Source organism: Opisthorchis viverrini (assembly GCF_000715545.1).
Source record: "Opisthorchis viverrini unplaced genomic scaffold opera_v5_71, whole genome shotgun sequence".
NCBI classification, from domain to species: Eukaryota; Metazoa; Platyhelminthes; class Trematoda; order Opisthorchiida; family Opisthorchiidae; genus Opisthorchis; species Opisthorchis viverrini.
In genome coordinates this window covers 425,206-444,280 of record NW_008751727.1, presented here as the reverse complement: position 1 = coordinate 444,280, position 19,075 = coordinate 425,206, and the positions used below count along the sequence as shown (strand labels likewise).

General features: G+C 44.4%; 2 protein-coding genes across 2 annotated transcripts; one reads left to right on the top strand and one right to left on the bottom strand.

The window, feature by feature from the left end:
* Positions 1 to 2,646: 2,646 nt before the first annotated feature.
* On the top strand, positions 2,647 to 15,490 carry T265_04350 (hypothetical protein; the record flags this gene model as incomplete). Its single annotated transcript, XM_009169071.1, has 3 exons — positions 2,647 to 3,012; positions 3,847 to 4,182; positions 15,140 to 15,490. The coding sequence occupies 3 exons, from the start codon at positions 2,647 to 2,649 to the stop codon at positions 15,488 to 15,490; spliced, it is 1,053 nt and encodes a 350-aa protein (XP_009167335.1).
* Positions 15,491 to 16,563: 1,073 nt separating this feature from the next.
* Positions 16,564 to 17,533, bottom strand: T265_04349 (hypothetical protein; the record flags this gene model as incomplete). The annotated part of the gene is made up of 3 exons (XM_009169070.1): positions 16,564 to 16,708; positions 16,751 to 16,840; positions 17,298 to 17,533. The coding sequence occupies 3 exons, from the start codon at positions 17,531 to 17,533 to the stop codon at positions 16,564 to 16,566; spliced, it is 471 nt and encodes a 156-aa protein (XP_009167334.1).
* Between the last annotated feature and the right edge of the window lie 1,542 nt (positions 17,534 to 19,075).

Here is a 19,075-nt window from a genome sequence, read left to right as displayed (position 1 = left end):
GACTTCGATAGGGTTGTCAACAAGCAAAACAGGACAGCCCAGTCAATTCGCTCATTCTTGGACTACTCGTCAGGCAGCACTGGAACAATTTAGGGAACCAGCTTTTCAGGCAGCTCTGGCTAACGTTGTGGATACGTCATATGGTTGACAGCTTCCTAATTGTTTTACGATCTTAGATAATTGATCTCCACCGGGATACCAGTCTGGTCCCAGCCATTATAGGGGTTGGGGAAACTGAAGGGCACGAGAGATTCCACCGAGGCTCCCGTCAACAAATGAGAATGCCTAGATGAAAGTTTTACCCATTCTTTGGATATTTTGCATTTAAGACAGCCAGATTTTACTATTCGTGTCACGAAAAGCAACGCTGATTGATGCATTGCTATCAATCCACCAAAGGCCAGCTTGTCGTAGCCTACGTAAACCATTTCGCGAAGAAAAAAGACGTCTTTTGAATAAAGTGAAGCTAACTGACTATCCAAAGCGACTGATATGTTGCATTTCAGCTACCAAGTCAACGCTAACAGATCAAACCTGGATGGCCAGTTCGCAACGATGCTCTACATTTCTTTGGTTCCGTGGGGAACGGAAAACTACACTGAAACTTCTGGGGTAAAATTAACGTATGTCAGAGACTGCGATGCGAGTCGATTTTTGTATACACAATCTTTCATATCATCGGCGGATTTGGATTCCTTTACTGGTTCTGGTGGCGCGACTGTGGTCGAGCTTATGAAGGTGATGCAGGACAGCACGGGCCTAAACTGGATCCAGGATGTTTCGAATCCCACCTCAATTTCGACTGAACGCTAGTGTCAGCGATTTACGTGAGCTCACTGAAACCACGGGGAACAGGAACGACTGGCGTTGAAAGCCATGTAGCTTGGTAAACGGCCTCGCCTGTTAACTTCATTCAAATAAATTGACGTGGTTGTACGGCATCAAACCACCAGTCTTCTCATCTGGTGTTTCTGATACTGATGACGAAAACCTCGCTTACGCACCCGGTGTCGTGTTAGAGCCTTTTACAGAGGGAAACCGGGAAAGAGATGAACGCTGTGATCACAGCGTGGCTTCCTAATGACTTCAGAGAGGGCGGTGTGAAATTTGCCGAGTCGATGATAAGTATTATGTCGATAGAACTGTCTTTCATTTTTGACCTCGTTGCATAATGTGAATGCTTAAAATAATGAATGTATCAAACTAAGTCTAATCCCCTTCGAAATAGACGATCCTCCATCTCGTTTTAATAAGCCTATCATAAGCTGTGAAACTGTGTGCATGGAAAATTCCTAAGCAAAAAATACTAATAGGTAAAGGAAACCACAAACAAGGTTGCTGAAAACTTCGACAGCCCACGACCGGTTTCGCCCTTCTTGAGGTTCATCAGGTAGGCGCAGTTCCCGAGTTTCCGTCAAACTTATGTTCTACTTGAACATAGATTGGACTGGTTTTCACGAGAGACTCAATTGAATTTCTCGTTTATGATATTCTACAACTGAATGTGCTGCATACAGGCCGCCTGATGTTTCAGTTGACACGATATTCGAGATATCGCAGTATATTTTCATAAAGGAAACTACTCCCAAGGTTGCTGAAAACTCTTCGAGAGCCCACTCAGTTGAGTCCCTCGTGAAAACCAAACTGAGTTGCAAATGAGTGTATTTCTCGAATACTAATTGGTATTTTGTGTTTGTTTACATCGGTAATCGTATTCCAGCTGACCACCCTTGATTTGGGTAGTCATTTATTTCGTCTATAATAAAACTGCAGTTTCCACATTCCAGACGTTTTCGCATATTCAGGACTCACTGGTGTTGATTTGGACGGAGATACTCCACCAGTCGTAAGCATCAACATAAATGCAACGGATTCAAGCACGCTCGTGCCCTTTTCTTGCATGAAGCAAGCATATTTGTATCAAACCATCCATTGAGAGTGTTACGAAATTAAAAAAACCGATGCAGAATGCAATTCAGTCAAAATCACATGCGCAAACTGATGGTTCTCTTACACAAATTGAAGTTCCCAATCTACAATCCAGCCAAATGAAAGTAACTCGTTGAACGCATAGTCTATAAAGGCCTGCCGCATGGACTATTACCCCACTAAGGAACCCGGAAGTGATGAAATAGAGAATTAGTTCGAGAAGTAGACTAATTTACAAATCAATTTTGTTTTCACGAGGGACTTAACTGAATCTCTCGTTTATGATTTTCTACGACTGAATGTGAGTCTCTCGTGAGAACTAAATTGATTTGCAAATGAGTGTATTTCTCGAAAACAGTTCAATTTGGGTTCAAGTAGAACATAGGGTTGACGGAAACTAGGGGACTGCGCCTACCTAATGAGCCCCAAGAAGAGCGAAACCGGTCGTGGACTGTCGAAGAGTTTTCAGCAACCTTGTGAGTAGTTTCCTTTATGAAGGGAATTAATTCTCCTGTGCTCCCTACTACTGACTAACTGACTCAACTGGCTGACTCATATCGATCTATCTAAGCAATGGATCGAACAAATTTGAATCCAGTTTACCTGTACGTCTACAGCTGCTGTACATAGGATTCTATCTTTTGTGGCAGTTAAATATAAGCGGAACACACCTATTCTCCACGTGCACTAAAAGCTATCATACTATTTGTGGGAGAGATGACGAAGCTGGCCAACGTGTTCACCAATTTTTTCAAAGGTCGCCATATGAGAAAACCGGTGACGAAACCGCCAGAAGCCGTCGGTCAACCCGGTGGCACGCCGAATATTGGAGACAAAGATTCCGTAAATGAAGGTGGCTCAAAACCCTGTGAAATGGCCACATTTTGTGAGGGTGGGGTAAACCGAGCAGAGGGGGAAACAGTGGGGAACGTAAGTCCCAGTTCACCAGTTACTGATCAAAACTACGTTTGCGATAAACACAATGACCAAGTGGTTGAAGGCGCAATTGCGAATTGTTTAGAACGGAGTAGTCCCGCCACACCAAATGAATATAACGAGCATCTAGATCAAGCTTTGTCACCTGTGAGTCAGAGTTGACCTATAGAACTCAATCTACCGGCTTCATCGGGCTCACTCATTGCTTCTAGAGACATGATGCCATTTCAGTATACATACAGTCAAATGTCACACGGGCACTGGTCGACATCTGGTTAAACATGCCTGGTAATAATTATGTTCATTGCGTTTTCCTGAATTGTGTCAAGTTTTCTTGAGTGAAATTTTATTTTTTTTATGTTCAATATATCATATGGCCAAGTGACTTCATCGTCAATTTATGTATTGATGACTGTGGGAGAAAGCACCGTTCAGGCTGAGGTGAATGAGTCAGCTACCCTGGTCCATCGTCTACAAGTGCAAGGAATTTTTATTCTGGAAGTAGTCAGTAGATCATAGGAACGTCTCGCTTTCACAAATCGTCTTTAGTCTGTTCACATCGAATGTCTTAATAGGTCCTAGTGCATGACGAAGGCGTATCAGCGTCGTTTACTACTCTAATGCTTGGAGCGGAGGTATTTAATGTGGTTCACTCCAACAAGAATTTTTCACCGTGTTGATCAACCGAGCGCATCATCATCATTGTCAGCTGTAATAACCGCGTACTCGTTGTACAGTGGTTGTAGCTGTCGCAGTTTCGTTCACCGAGGGCGTAACAGTGAGTGTGTCTCAATTCGGTGTAATTTCCCTCTGTGTAACTTTTGTCTGGCAGTAGTTGTGATGAGTACTCCAGCAGTAAGCCACATGCTCAATTCCTCATAAAAGTCATCGATCTGAACGTTGAAAAGAGGACGAATGGTGAAACGTTCCCTCAGTGAAGAACATCGCATTCAGTAAAACGCATCGGTGGTATAAATTTAGTTTGATAAAGGTCGCCATATGAGAAAACCGGTGACGAAACCGCCAGAAGCCGTCGGTCAACCCGGTGGCACGCCGAATATTGGAGACAAAGATTCCGTAAATGAAGGTGGCTCAAAACCCTGTGAAATGGCCACATTTTGTGAGGGTGGGGTAAACCGAGCAGAGGGGGAAACAGTGGGGAACGTAAGTCCCAGTTCACCAGTTACTGATCAAAACTACGTTTGCGATAAACACAATGACCAAGTGGTTGAAGGCGCAATTGCGAATTGTTTAGAACGGAGTAGTCCCGCCACACCAAATGAATATAACGAGCATCTAGATCAAGCTTTGTCACCTGTGAGTCAGAGTTGACCTATAGAACTCAATCTACCGGCTTCATCGGGCTCACTCATTGCTTCTAGAGACATGATGCCATTTCAGTATACATACAGTCAAATGTCACACGGGCACTGGTCGACATCTGGTTAAACATGCCTGGTAATAATTATGTTCATTGCGTTTTCCTGAATTGTGTCAAGTTTTCTTGAGTGAAATTTTATTTTTTTTATGTTCAATATATCATATGGCCAAGTGACTTCATCGTCAATTTATGTATTCATGACTGTGGGAGAAAGCACCGTTCAGGCTGAGGTGAATGAGTCAGCTACCCTGGTCCATCGTCTACAAGTGCAAGGAATTTTTATTCTGGAAGTAGTCAGTAGATCATAGGAACGTCTCGCTTTCACAAATCGTCTTTAGTCTGTTCACATCGAATGTCTTAATAGGTCCTAGTGCATGACGAAGGCGTATCAGCGTCGTTTACTACTCTAATGCTTGGAGCGGAGGTATTTAATGTGGTTCACTCCAACAAGAATTTTTCACCGTGTTGATCAACCGAGCGCATCATCATCATTGTCAGCTGTAATAACCGCGTACTCGTTGTACAGTGGTTGTAGCTGTCGCAGTTTCGTTCACCGAGGGCGTAACAGTGAGTGTGTCTCAATTCGGTGTAATTTCCCTCTGTGTAACTTTTGTCTGGCAGTAGTTGTGATGAGTACTCCAGCAGTAAGCCACATGCTCAATTCCTCATAAAAGTCATCGATCTGAACGTTGAAAAGAGGACGAATGGTGAAACGTTCCCTCAGTGAAGAACATCGCATTCAGTAAAACGCATCGGTGGTATAAATTTAGTTTGATCATCGGTGTCTCCGATTGGAACATTGGGTCGGCGACGCTGAGGTACACCTGATGGTTTTAAGTAAAAGAAACTCTCGATGAGCTACGTGGGCTACATTGCTTAGGATATGTACACCGCATGTCAGAGAACGGTCGGCCTCGCAGAGTTAGTTATTTCCGCCCAGCCCTGTACTGAGTAGAAGCGGCCAAGAGGCGGATAGCGTGTGGCGTCGCAAAAAAAACAATAGAAACACTAACCAGTAAATTGAGTCGGGTCGGCAAATGCCGCCGCTTGACTGAGCTCACCAGTGGTTGACAGCACTGGCAAGCATGGCTCAATCACGCAGTCATTGGAGCTCGTACATCAAAGCTGTTGCCTTCATTGCATAGCAGTCGATTTTCAGGTACCTCAGAGCAATATACATTCCGAATTAACCGATTACGCCATTGTCTCCAATGCTTGGCGATATAGGTCACGCCGTACCATTTTACAGTGACCGAAACTTTGGCACCTGGAAACAGTGTAGTTGGTTTATAGCCGCTTGACTGAAACGAACTGACAAATCTAATTTGAACTTGTACAGCCAAGAAGGTCGCTTAGCCTCATTTGGTTTTCTGAATGTCCTATTACACACTTGGACACTGTTGACTGTTAGACACTAAAGACTCCTTGGGGCCGTTAACCACTACACTGTTATGGTATCCTAATCGTTTCCAACCACAGTACCCTATCCACAAGGAACCGTACGCAAGTTCCCTCAATTTTTCTCCACAAACGTGGTGCACTTTTTAGACGGACCACAAATATGACGCATCTCTTGAGTCTGCCACACCTGATTAACGAAAAGTCCGGTGTCTTCGGATGTTTTCAGCAGCAAACCGGCGGTAGTTAGTCGAGTCAACCACAGTTTGTGTTCCAACACGCAGTGTCGAACTGAGACATAATGCTGATGATTGTCATCTTGAAGTTTCTTTCTGGTAGATGATTTCGCCAACTCTTAACCATAGATTTCTCTAGGACGTAAGGGATATTGGAAAGTGTGTTTATTGGAGCCAATCTATTAATCTCGTATACACTGTTGTCAGACTGAATGGTTGCACGTGTTCTTAAACTGCAAATCTGCCAGAAACGTTTCCTACCCTGTTCTTCAAAGATACTTCACACTGCACTAGGGGAGTCAAGGTTTGACATTTCAGCCTTCCACAAAGTGGTTTGCCACGCATCAAGTGTTTCGGTACGGTACAGTACCGTCAACAGTTGATGACATAACCAGAAGTTATGAATGCTTTAAGAGGACAATCTAGCAAGACCGGCAATCGACATCCGGGTCAGGCAGCAGATAACAGTCAGAGATGCTGTAGATAGTAACAAGGCTGCACCCCTAAACTGATCAATCAACCTAAAATCGTCCTGTTATCTAGTTGCAGTCTCTGCCAATTCACAGTACTGTCAAATATGCTGGCGTTCCAGGTCTCGATTTATATATTTCGCCGGCAATAAACACCTCAAGGACCACAGGCGACAGGTATTCAAAGAAAGAGAACAGGTTCGAACGACTAAGCGAAAAAGGAGTAAGTGTGAGCTCAGTCCTCGTACGTGCCGGTCATAATTACTAACGTAAACACTCTGAGAAAAACCAGACTGGTTTTGGCCATCGTGATAGATGGAATCGGGAAGGTGGGGATTCATGAACATCCAGGAATTACGTCTTTGGTTGCCCAGTTTGTCTAAGCATCCGGATAAATGGAACTTTGGACACAACTGGAACAGTCTATATTGTGTGCTAAACAAGCTGGACGCGCTACCGTGTTCAGTCCATTGTGGTGAGAACTTCCTGTTCGGAAACTTCTGTTCACGTCCAGGTGTGTAATGACTGAGATCAACTTTGGCCTAAGAGGGATGTGAGGTTACCACAAATATGGAAGCTAGAAGACTCATCATCATTGTCAGCTGTAATATCCGCGTACTCGTCGTACTGTGGTTGCAGCTGCCGCAGTTTCGTTCACCGATGATTTGGGGGAGGGGGAGGTAGCTGCGCATTGCAGGCGGGAGCTGATAAATTAGTGCATAAATCCAGCACTGTCAGTGGGTTGTCAAGTGGAAGGAGGTTGGAAAAGGTGCTAGGTATTGAAGGCAATAGCTTTGATACACGAGCGCCATTGAGGGCGCGACTGGGCCATGTCTAACAATGTCTCTAGCCATTGATGTGGCCCGTCTCGGGGTCCCCATCCAGAAAGACGGCAAATGGAAATCGTCTGTGTACTGAGTTCTGTTGTGATATTTTGAGGAATGAGAATTCGGAATACAAATTAGGATTTTGTGGCAAAGCAATATGTCTAGATATCACGAACGTGAACGCATAACCTAGGCCAAAAGGCTTCGATCTGACCAGGTAAGATCAATAGCTGATTTTGTACTCATAAATGAGTGATAGCTGGCTGAAATCCTCAAACCAAACTCAATACTGGGTCAAAGTGGCCTAGCATGGCCATCTGGGAGATGGTGAGCGCTCATTTAGAAATTTGTGGGATACACGAGGCTAAAGTTTGAACCGACACACTGAGTAGTAAAAAAGCTTGGCGGGTGAATTGTATGTATGTATGACCTAAGCTTATTGATTCGGCTACCTATCACACCGTTACTGATTGCAGACTCCTCAAATGACTTCTGGTGGTCTACTGGCAGCATCTCCCAAACAATTCGCCAACTTATAGAATGTGAAGTCAATCGCATACTGGTCTTTGATTTATGAAAAATATCACCTCTGCTCAAAAACAAGTCAAGTCACCTCGAAGGACAGAACCACGGCTCAGGAATGACTTCGTAGCCGAAATGCAGCTTGCAGATGTGGCTTGACTACTTCTCATCCGTTGTATAGCACTGATGCGGAAGAGCAAAGTGCACCGCCAATAATCATGACAGAGGGTTTCCAAACTTGTCGCTCGACCGGTAACAGTGCAACCTAATATCCCATTGTTATAAAAACCAAATGATTCTATTCCTCTTACTTCTTTTGCAACACATTGGCCACGGACAATGTGCCCGTAAGCACTCAATTTTTAAGCGAAGCGTGCTTTTCTATTCTGATAGTTCACTGGAATATCGTGTGTTTGAAACCGTGTGTTCCGTCTGGGACGCATCTTCAGGTACCAACAAACCTGCCTAGACTTCCCCCGACAAATAGCAGCGCTCTACTCGAAAACCCAAGGTGAAGGGTTTTATTACGCAGGTCTAAGAATAAAAATTTCTCTACCTGATTTAGGTTTTAGTCATCCAATTGCCTGTCAGCTACATTACTATTGTTCCAGTGGCCTTCCTGGGGCACTTCGAAAATAAATGCCTGCTAACCAGTGTGTATTATATTTTGGACGTAGTCGTTGCTGTCTAACTAACTACTTAGGGGATCAAGTAGTCTGTAGCAAACCACTGGATGACATATAACCGGTGTATGTTATTTATATACACTTCCTTAAGCTCTTGACAGAGGGCAGCACCAACTCCATCTTTGAGAGACTGAGGGTTATGTCGTTTGCCACCCACCAATTGGAAGACAAGTGGATGAGCAACTGATAAATACCAGTCCCAATCGGTGGCGCATTTTCTCCTCCCCCTCCTCCTAATCATCATGATCATCGACTCTGGCAGTTAAAACTTCTTTGTGTTACACAAAAGATTCAGAAAAAGCATGATTTTCATCCATTCTACCCACAGTCACTGTCCATTTGGTTGTACTTTCTCCAACTCATTATCAGCCTCCTCTGTGTAGAGTACAATGAAGTATTTCTGTTTCTTTTGTCCATTCCTTCCATATGAATTTGATAGCTCTTTATAGCAAACACGAGCAAAACTCAGTTTTTATTCACTGTGCCTCCTGCACTTTCGATTTTTTCAAGGCGAGTTTCATTCAGACCTGTCGTTTTGTCCTTTGGTGATCGCGAACAACTTATTGCAAAGTTCGCCATGTTGTTTAGTTGAGAAGCGTCTCAGTTAACACAAAGTCTGACCGCTTGGTTGTCCGAGATGCATGTCGACAGATGTTGCGTTCTATGAGAGCTAAAATGTGAAACAACCAAAAACCAAGACAACGTACGACTTGGTCAAAGGGAATGAAGATCAGTTGGACAAACCTTTTTAGAATGGGCGAGCATAACCAGTAGTTTTGGGGTTATCAGGATGTTGAACTGTGATCTGATGTTAGCAGACTACTTGTCATTGGTCTCCTTCCAGATCGTCTCTGTGGGTGTTCATGATTTAAGATTCTGATGATTATTAGTACAGGTCACTCCCTTTTTGATCATCATTCTCAAATGTTTGCTCTCTTGGAGCACCCTAGAATGTCGTTCGAGAGTGAAGCACCGGGTTGCCGGCTCTGATATTTTTCCCATGTACGATGGTCAGGATAACCGAAACACATGCAGACCTAAAGAACTGTGATTGCTATACTGGTGGCTTTCTCGCTGACAAACTGTTGTTAAAGTGAGGAGAATTTAGAATTGTGATGAAAAATTCGTCCTGTAACTAAAGCCCGTTTGTGCTGAAAAGCCTAGAAGTACCTCATCCTTGTCGAGCATCATCAATAGTGCGCATCTCACGAAACTGCAGAAGATCCAGGCACCGGGATCTCCCCGTTGGTAGTTTTGACACTTGGGCGTTCGACCACGAACAGCTGATCAGTGGTATGAGGAGCCACCAACGCGTGTGAGCAGGTGATGTGTATACCATGAATATCTTGTCTAGCTGCGAGCTAATCATACAGCTGATCAACCGATTGTGTTCGAAAGGCTGTGTTCAGACTAGTAGCGGGGAGGTCGCAGGTTCGAGACTCCCTGAGGTTCCGGGAGATGTGAATTGCTGATGATTCCCACTCGGGATGAAACAGATATACAATGCTCTCCAGTATAGATCGGCCTCATTGACGCACTGTATTCCCTTTCTCACCAAATTTTCGTTATACGGATTTCCAATATCATCAGTGATATCGCCGAACCACGAAAGACGGTTTTAAACAGCCCCTTTTTCTCAGTTAGTCTTCCGAGGCTTTAGTAAGTTTTAATTCACCATCCTCACCTTCAGATTATGCCATATCCGCAAAACCGTGTCAGCGTCCTAGTTGTCTTTCTTGAACTGGGTGACGGGTCGGAGTGAACGCAGTCACATTGTTAACATTGGACTGAAGTAACTACGTCTGTACGGCCCCCTTCTTGATGACCTTAGGAACGGAGAATATACATTCAGTTGCAAACTACTTTGGTGAGAGACTCAACTCACCTGGAACCCGGCTGAATCTCTCGTTTGTGATGTTCTCAGGCAACTTAATGTGCCGTATTAGGCCGCCTCTTTTTTCAGTCGCTACGATATTCGAGATATCGCGATACATACATATTTTGTAATGCACAACTCATGAGGTTGCTGAAAACTCCTGGACAGCCCACGATCTTCTTGGAGTCATCAGGTAGGCGCAGTTCCCGAGTTTCCGTCAACCTTGAGAACGATTTAAACTGTTTATGGGTTCAGACTTTGTAGCAAATCTCTCGTGAGACTCCCTGAGGTTCCGGGAGATGTGCATTGCTGATGATTCCCACTCGGGATGAAACAGATATACAATGCTCTCCAGTATAGATCGGCCTCATTGACGCACTGTATTCCCTTTCTCACCAAATTTTCGTTATACGGATTTCCAATATCATCAGTGATATCGCCGAACCACGAAAGACGGTTTTAAACAGCCCCTTTTTCTCAGTTAGTCTTCCGAGGCTTTAGTAAGTTTTAATTCACCATCCTCACCTTCAGATTATGCCATATCCGCAAAACCGTGTCAGCGTCCTAGTTGTCTTTCTTGAACTGGGTGACGGGTCGGAGTGAACGCAGTCACATTGTTAACATTGGACTGAAGTAACTACGTCTGTACGGCCCCCTTCTTGATGACCTTAGGAACGGAGAATATACATTCAGTTGCAAACTACTTTGGTTTTTCGAGAGACTCACCTGGAACCCGGCTGAATCTCTCGTTTGTGATGTTCTCAGGCAACTTAATGTGCCGTATTAGGCCGCCTCTTTTTTCAGTCGCTACGATATTCGAGATATCGCGATACATACATATTTTGTAATGCACAACTCATGAGGTTGCTGAAAACTCCTGGACAGCCCACGATCTTCTTGGAGTCATCAGGTAGGCGCAGTTCCCGAGTTTCCGTCAACCTTGAGAACGATTTAAACTGTTTATGGGTTCAGACTTTGTAGCAAATCTCTCGTCACTTGGCTGGGTTATTTGCTATGCTCATGGTTGTTCAAAAGTGAGCTTTCTTGTTATTTCTGAGGCATCCAGAAGAGCTTCCGGTAGAGAGTGTCAGGCTTCATTGGTAATGGCGTGTACTCTTCTGAAGTGATAAATACGGGGATGTACAGCACCAACCAGCGTTTGAAAAATCAACACACACACACACACACCACATTGCTCAGGCGAGAGCACCGTTTCATGTTTTCTATGACGCAGACAAGAATGTTCATCTCCTCCGGTACTTCTCGATTCCGCTTCCTAGTTGAAACTCGTTACCTTCGGCCTCGCTTCATTGTAGGATGACATCTACTGGTGTGCACTGATTCGGTGTTGATGCTGAGCAAAAACCTACCCAAGCTCCCGAGACATTCGTCCATGTGTTTGCGAAATACGCTACTTCTCTTTTTGACTTCAACAACTATGTAGGCGAGAAAAATGAACTCAACTTTACCGGAAACCTTCATCTTTTGGACGCTTGAGGGGAGTGATCATCTGTACAAGTCAGTAAAATTGAGTACAGCGTAAATATCTGTGACCATTTCAAGCAACTGTCGACGACAAGTATACATTGCCTGTCGTTAAGGGAAATGGAACGATCAGCATACATACGGGACGGAAACATTTGTAGAGTCTGTCAGACTGCGGATCACATTTGCCTACATCAGGATCTACTGAACTTGTATCAGGATAGATAAACGGACATCAAAAGAGGAAGATACGGACGTTTGTTCATAGACTTTGCCACCTTTCGCGGAACTGTACTTGAAAGTCATTTTGTTTCCAAATAACACCACCGTCTGCACCCCATTCTTGGCTTGGTAAGCTTATCCAAAGCCAATAAATCCGCCAAGTTTAGCCATATGTAGGCATATTTCCAACGACCTTGAGCGTTGTACGATTAAAGCAGCTCGTCAACGACAGAATTTTGCCTACCGAAGAGCCTCCATGTGGCCTCATAAATGTAGCCCCAGAAATATCCACATCTATCGTTCCATGCAACATTACCTGCAGAGCATTGCTAAATCATCCACAAGCTTAAAACCTGACAGCGATATTTAGGATACATTTGGCGTTTTTCATTCTCGCACTGCAGTTAACAAGATGCCTGAGATTTGTCGCACTAAACACATGACGGATTCGATATTCCCAAAGTCCACTTGAGTGAGCCGAAAGAAGCTTACAAGATCTGCTTTCAAGATAATTTTGATGAGGACCAAAAGTTTATCGTCTTAGCCAGATCAGCTGGTACTACCTTCGCACAGACTTGTGAAGCGATAATTCAATCCCTGTTAGCCTTATTACGATAAAGTGCTGACTATATTCGATGAGGCATCTGAGGTTACCACATTTCGCTTAACAGCTTTATCAAAGAAAATACAGTGCAGCTCAAATGAGATCTTCCCGTTTCCTTAACACAAAACTAAGAGGGGGACTGTCAGCCAGCAATTTCTTAGTTCGCATGTGACCCACAGACCGAATGAGCTGTAAAAATCGATAAGAGTTCCAGGGCATGGCTGAACCCCTACTGTCCTGAGTTAGGACAATGCAGGAAATCGTTTGATACGAATCATGAAATCAAACCTGTAAACCCGTTCAATGCGGTTACCAAAATACCAGTTAACCATTTTAGTTGGACTACGTCAACCCCTGTCCAAACGCAACACACCGCTCATATAGTTCTTTAAAACTCTTTGACAACGCACGACGGTTTCGCGATTCTTGAAACTCATCAGATAGGTGCATTCCCCGCGTTTCCCCCAAAAAACTTCTGTTTTAGTTGAACCCAAACTAGACGGATTTCGACACATACTCTCATTTTCAAACGAATGTGAATTTGACCCAATAGAATCTATCGGAAACTGTCGTCATTGATGACCTGCTTCAACTGAATGTGCTGCACCACGCCCCCTCATGTCTCGGTTGGTACGATATTCAAGATATTCATAATACATCGTGTAAACCTAACACTCTACTCATTACGTTGCTGAATTTGGCTGTTATAAACGAGAGGTCAAAGTGTATTCATTCAGTCTCTTATCATCAAATTTGTGTGCAAATGAGAGTATACCCTGTTTGGACGTTGGGACATAGCTTAGTTAATCAGCGGATCGTCTAGGATGAACTCAGAGACCTCTTTGAGCATCATAATTTAACATCTTCTATGAATGAACTGTTATTTTAATTGCGTCTAGTTTGCAGCTATTGCCTCCTGTGCATAGCTCCTTTTCCAACCCCCCACCACTTGACCGCCCACTAACAGTGCTGGATTTATGCACCAATTTATCAGTTCCCGCCTGGAACGTGCAGCTACCTACCCCTACGCTCCCCAAATCATCGGTGAACGAAACTGCGACAGCTACAACCACAGTACGACGAGTACGCGGTTATTACAGCTGACAATGATAATGATGTACCATAGTAGACAACAAGTTATTTTTAGCATTTTAGAACAGGAAGATTTCGTGAGATAGGTGCAGTGTACAAGGACTATCCCGCCATCAGTGATGACTGCCAACGAGTTGTCTGTCAGACCGGGAAGTCTTTTCAAGAAAGATTGATCTTATTGATCTACGGCCAATGAGACCCTCTGTTTTCAATCTACAAAACTTGTCACGAGGCTTTCTATCTTAAGTCATCTAGTTTCATGCTGAGGCTACCGTGTATTCACTACCTCTAGTTTCCAACGATCCCAAGACACGTTCGACAACCAGCTGGTTCGATGAACAAGGACTACATCGAGATGTGTACGGGTTACGCAGCTTGCGCCTTGCTGGTTCCCACAGCAGATGAGTCTGTAAACCCAACAGCTTCTGTATACACTTCAGTAACTTCATGTGCCAGAATGGCTACTTTACTTCAGCCTATCGAAAGACCTATGCTTCAGTCCATCGAGTGCTCCCATAATGTTTTTTTTACTTTGGTATAAATCCTTTAAGACCGTGGGAAAGCATAATCTCCCTTAGATTATTTGTGATATATGCATGTGATAAAACGGTTTGGTAACACGTGTGCCAAGATGTGTACCTAAATTAGTAAAGAATAAAGGTGCTGACTTTTAGCAGTGCAACGTTCAAATCATTTTCACCACCGGAAGATCACTGGCTCCAGTTCTACCTAACCAAAGGATAACTCATTTTTTACTCCCAGATACAATTATTTCGATTGTGAGTGATAGAATCTGCTGAAAAGTAAATTTGGTCTTCTATCTGACAACTTAAAAACAACCTAGAAGCATAATGAACTAGCTGAACGAAAAAATATGTGGACAGCTGACGGCTAGAAAATGGAAAACCGATCGATCTGAGGTCACTTGACTATTTTGTTTAAACTGCAAGGGAGTTGAGTCATTCTGTCATTGGTAGAAAGCAGGCAGGAGTCTCCGTTCACTGAATAGATGCTTTCTGAAAGCAGAAGTTTGTGACAAGACGGCAATGTCCTAAAATTGGATCTGTCTACACCGACTGACTGAACGTAATTACGCGAACATCCGAAATGCATGAACTAATCGAAGAAGCAAAGTAATGAACGAATATATCTATCGTCGGTCATCCCCATCGTCAGCCGAGGTGAACTTCAGGAGTCCTAGGAGGGCAACATTAGCTGCGCAACGTGAACCAACCATCCCGACTAGAAACAGAGGTCGACTATCTTCATACTACCCCTTTCTTTGGCGAAGAACTCTGTACGCGAGTGCTCTAAAATCACTCGTGAGAGCAAGGAACGCTCAACGTGATCGAGCACTTGCAATGTTAGGACTTTCTGTGGGCGGAAAAATATCACGTCGCGGTCGAGAAGCCGCAGTGCAAACAGGAAATTCATTGTACACTTATTTGACAAGTAGGCAAGAGTCACCTTTTCAGACAACCATCAACTCGCCTGCAACAACAAGCAAAATCTTTCCGACAACAACTTCACGTGCACCTGTGCGTGATCAAGCCACCTCACCCATTCCAATTCTGCGTCCAATTTTTGAGTTTCCCACTATGCTGGACACCAGAAACTACTTGTTTGACCACTTTGAGAGGAAAAATGGCCCAAGTCTGAGTTCATCTTGTCCAAGCTGCTCTTGCCCGGTTGAAGACAAGCACGAGGCTGAGCAAGATTATTGGATTCCAACCCCGAAAGCACCAGTGTTTAACAAGGACACAACGGATTCCTGGATGTCAGTACCCAGAGATGAGAAGAGGCTACCGCCAAACGGTGAATTCTGACACTATGCCGTATTCGTTCTTTCATTTGTGTCTCAAATTCAGTTCCTTCTCCAGTTCAATAAAATTGTATCTGTTTTACCAACAAACCATTCATACATTCTCACTGGATCGGTGGATAAACTCGATTCGCATCGGTTTCCTTAGAATCCTTTTCCACCCCCCTACGTCACCTGTGGCGTAGGCGTGACATCAGCTTATCTGTCAAGGGTCGAGTTTACAATGCTGAGGTGCGCTCCATATTACTATATGGATCAGAAACCTGGCCGCTGTGCGCCGAGGACGTCAAAAAATTTTCAGTGTTTGACCATCGATGTCTTCGGAGCATTGCCCGAATCTGATGGGAACACCGGATCAGCAATTCTGAAGTACGTCGAACGGTATTCGGGAGAAATAACTCACCCTCGATAGATGAACTGATCACACTGCATAGGTTGCGTTGGCTTGGCCACGTGTTGCGTATGCCAGTCGACCGACTTTCTCGAAGGACTCTTTTCGCACAACCACGTGAAGGGTGGAAGAGAGCCAGAGGCGGTCAAACAATGACTTGGCAGCGAAGTATGAAAGCCATTACCAGCAAACTCAGCTGCGCTGGTCACTGCCGTCTTTCTGGATGGGGACCCCGAGACTGGCCGTATCAGTGGCTGGAGACATTGTCAGATATGGCCCAGTCGCGTCGTCAATGGCGCTCGTGCAGCCAAGCTATTGCCTTCAATGCGGACTTCCGCAGTTATCCCAGTGCCGGCTTCCTGTCGAGTGTAACTTGAACGCCTGGAAAGACATTCAAAAGCCCGTTGTACTCGTTCGACGCTGTCACTTAGGTGTAAAATGCGCAGGCGTATCCCTGAATCACACCTACGAACGTGCTGTTTCTAACATCGAACACCTGCACGAGACCGCAAGTTGTAGTCCCGGAAATAGAAGAATCAGGAGATCAGACCGGAAATGTTGTGAAAATGTAACCAAATATGGATGAAACATACCTCAACAAACTGCATATTCCGTGTGACTGTGGAATCATGCATTGTGATTGGACGACCTTCCTTGATGCGCTCCAAAGCAGCTGGACAAACCATCTAACAATAAATGAACAGAAACAGTCCGGTAGCGAACAGTACCTTGTAACGAGAGGCAAACTCTTCCACTGTGTGAAATTCGGAGGCAAGCTGTCTGAATCGCACTTTGTACTGGTTCAGGAGTTTACTGCATGCTTTTGCATAGCTAAAAATTCGCTCAAAATAAGCAACCAAGATGAAGACCTACTCTGCGTAATTGACATAATCTTGACTATAGGCCATCTCGAGGCACTGAAGCGTGTTGATAACCGCGAAGAGCTCCATATGATTTGTATATCTTAGAAGAACAAAAAAGTTGTAGTTAGTCGTAAATCACAAAACTCTTAAGATCGATCTGATAAAAGCGCGAGAAAAGTGCTGGGTTCGAATTTTGTCATTGTGAAAGCCAGCAAGTAGTCTATCTCCCCAACGATAACCGAGAGATTTCATATGATTATCGACACGATCAACTGTTGTCTTCAGTTGATCACTCCACAAAAACATCTCAAGGATACACGCTGGAGCGACAGTTCAAATTACGGTCTTTGCTGTTAAAAGTGAAGCTCGAGAACGAAGCCCCGTTTTTGGCGCGGTTTGTGAGAAATCACATCTGAAACCTGGCCGCTATGCGCGGAGGACGTCAATAAACTTTGTGTTTGATCATCGATATCTTCGGGGCATTGCCCGAATCTGGTGGGAACACCGGATCAGCAATTCTGAAGTACGTCGAATGGTATCCGGGAGAAATAACTCACCCTCGACAGATGAACTGATCACACCGCATAGATTGCGCTGGCTTGACCACGTGCTGCGTATACCAGTCAACCGATTTCCTCGAAGGGTTCTTTTCGCACAACCACGTGAAGGGTGAAATAGAGCCAGAGGCGGTCAAGCAATGACTTGACAGCGCAGTACAAAAGCCATTACCAGTAAACTCAGCTGCGCTGGTCATTGCCGTCTTCCTGGATGGGGACCCCAAGACAGACAACATCAATGGCGCTCATGCATCCAGGCTATTCCCTTCAATGCATAGCTCCCTTTCCAATCCCGTCACTTAACACTCCACCTACAGTGCTGTATTTACGCACTAATTTATCAGCTCGCGCCTCCAATGCGCAACTGCCTACCCAACCAAAACATCGCTGAACGAAACTGCCGCAGCTACAACCACTGTACGACGAGTACGCGGTTATTACAGCTGACAATGATGAGATGATGCTGCGCTGACAATGATGATGATGATGATGCTGAAGGTCAGATGTTCGAGACTGTCCCGATTGAATGCAGTCTTGGTCTTATTTCGCTTCCAGACTCATCTAAAAGGGGGTACAAGCTATTTATAGTCAAGATGTCGAAAAATGGGTGAAAATTTTACGGAGATTTTCTCGCCGCAGTAATCGGAGCTTCATCTTGCCCAGGTTGCGTTATAGTTATCAAAGAGAGTAACTTCAGTATGACAACTCTGGGAGCTAATTGCCATCCTTTCAGTGAGGTTAGGCGAGCTATAACGATAGAGTATTTCAAATCAAACAAAATATTAATTTGGCTAAAGGCATTCGAGTCGATTGGAGTGAAACTCCTCTATAAAGTAGCTTCCTGCAGCACAGAACTTTCTAAACCGACCACCAGAGTAGCTCCTTTAAACTCTTTTCTACTCAGTATGAAAAGTGTTCCCCTCTATATAGTAGCCAGAGTAGATTCTGTCTCGCTTTACCAGGTAAAGTTTTCTTGTTTTGAATATACACATTTGCCAACATGTAGCGAACAGTGCATTTCGATTCCCTGAACAGAGGTGGATTTCGGACTTTTTGACATCGTTTTCTGCCATGAATCAATCGCCTCAACTACATCTACACACGACCACTGTAGACGGATTTCACTATAGTGGGGTGTCATTCTTGGGCCAACCAGATTTTTACCTATTCAGGTATACTCATTTGAGTACCGGCGAACTATCGGAAAGCCTTACCCAAATACTCATCAATGATTGCAGAGGGCCTGAGTTTCACTGAATGTCCATAAAAAAGGCGTCGTCGGATCTTGAAAAGGTCAACCACAAGGACATTTTCGTCCCTCTCGGGTGGCATAAACGAATCGGGTAAGTGGCCGTATGATTACCATTTTCAAGTCATCACCTTGCGGAACACATATTGTCTGAACCAGGTGCACAGTTGACGATTCGGAGGTATGCTTCCGGTCTTGGTCCACAACTCAATAAGGACGAAAAAGTATAAACTAAAGCATCGTTGTAGGTATGGTAACACGGTCTCTTATATTTCGGCTACAATGAAGTGAAGTGACAGGCCAGTGATTGCCGTGGCTGGTTCGCCCTTGAACTTGGACCTAACGTCCGGCTTGAACGAGGGAAACTGCTCGTGTGCGCGCTTGCCTGTGTCCACGTTAGTGGATAAGCTGGTCTGGGCTATGACAACGTCAGCGCACTCCTGTGTGAATGCGAATAGCCTTCTAAATCTCCTAAGGGTGAGTTTCCGTTGCAGACGTGATCGGTTTTGCCAAACCAATGTAAATAAAG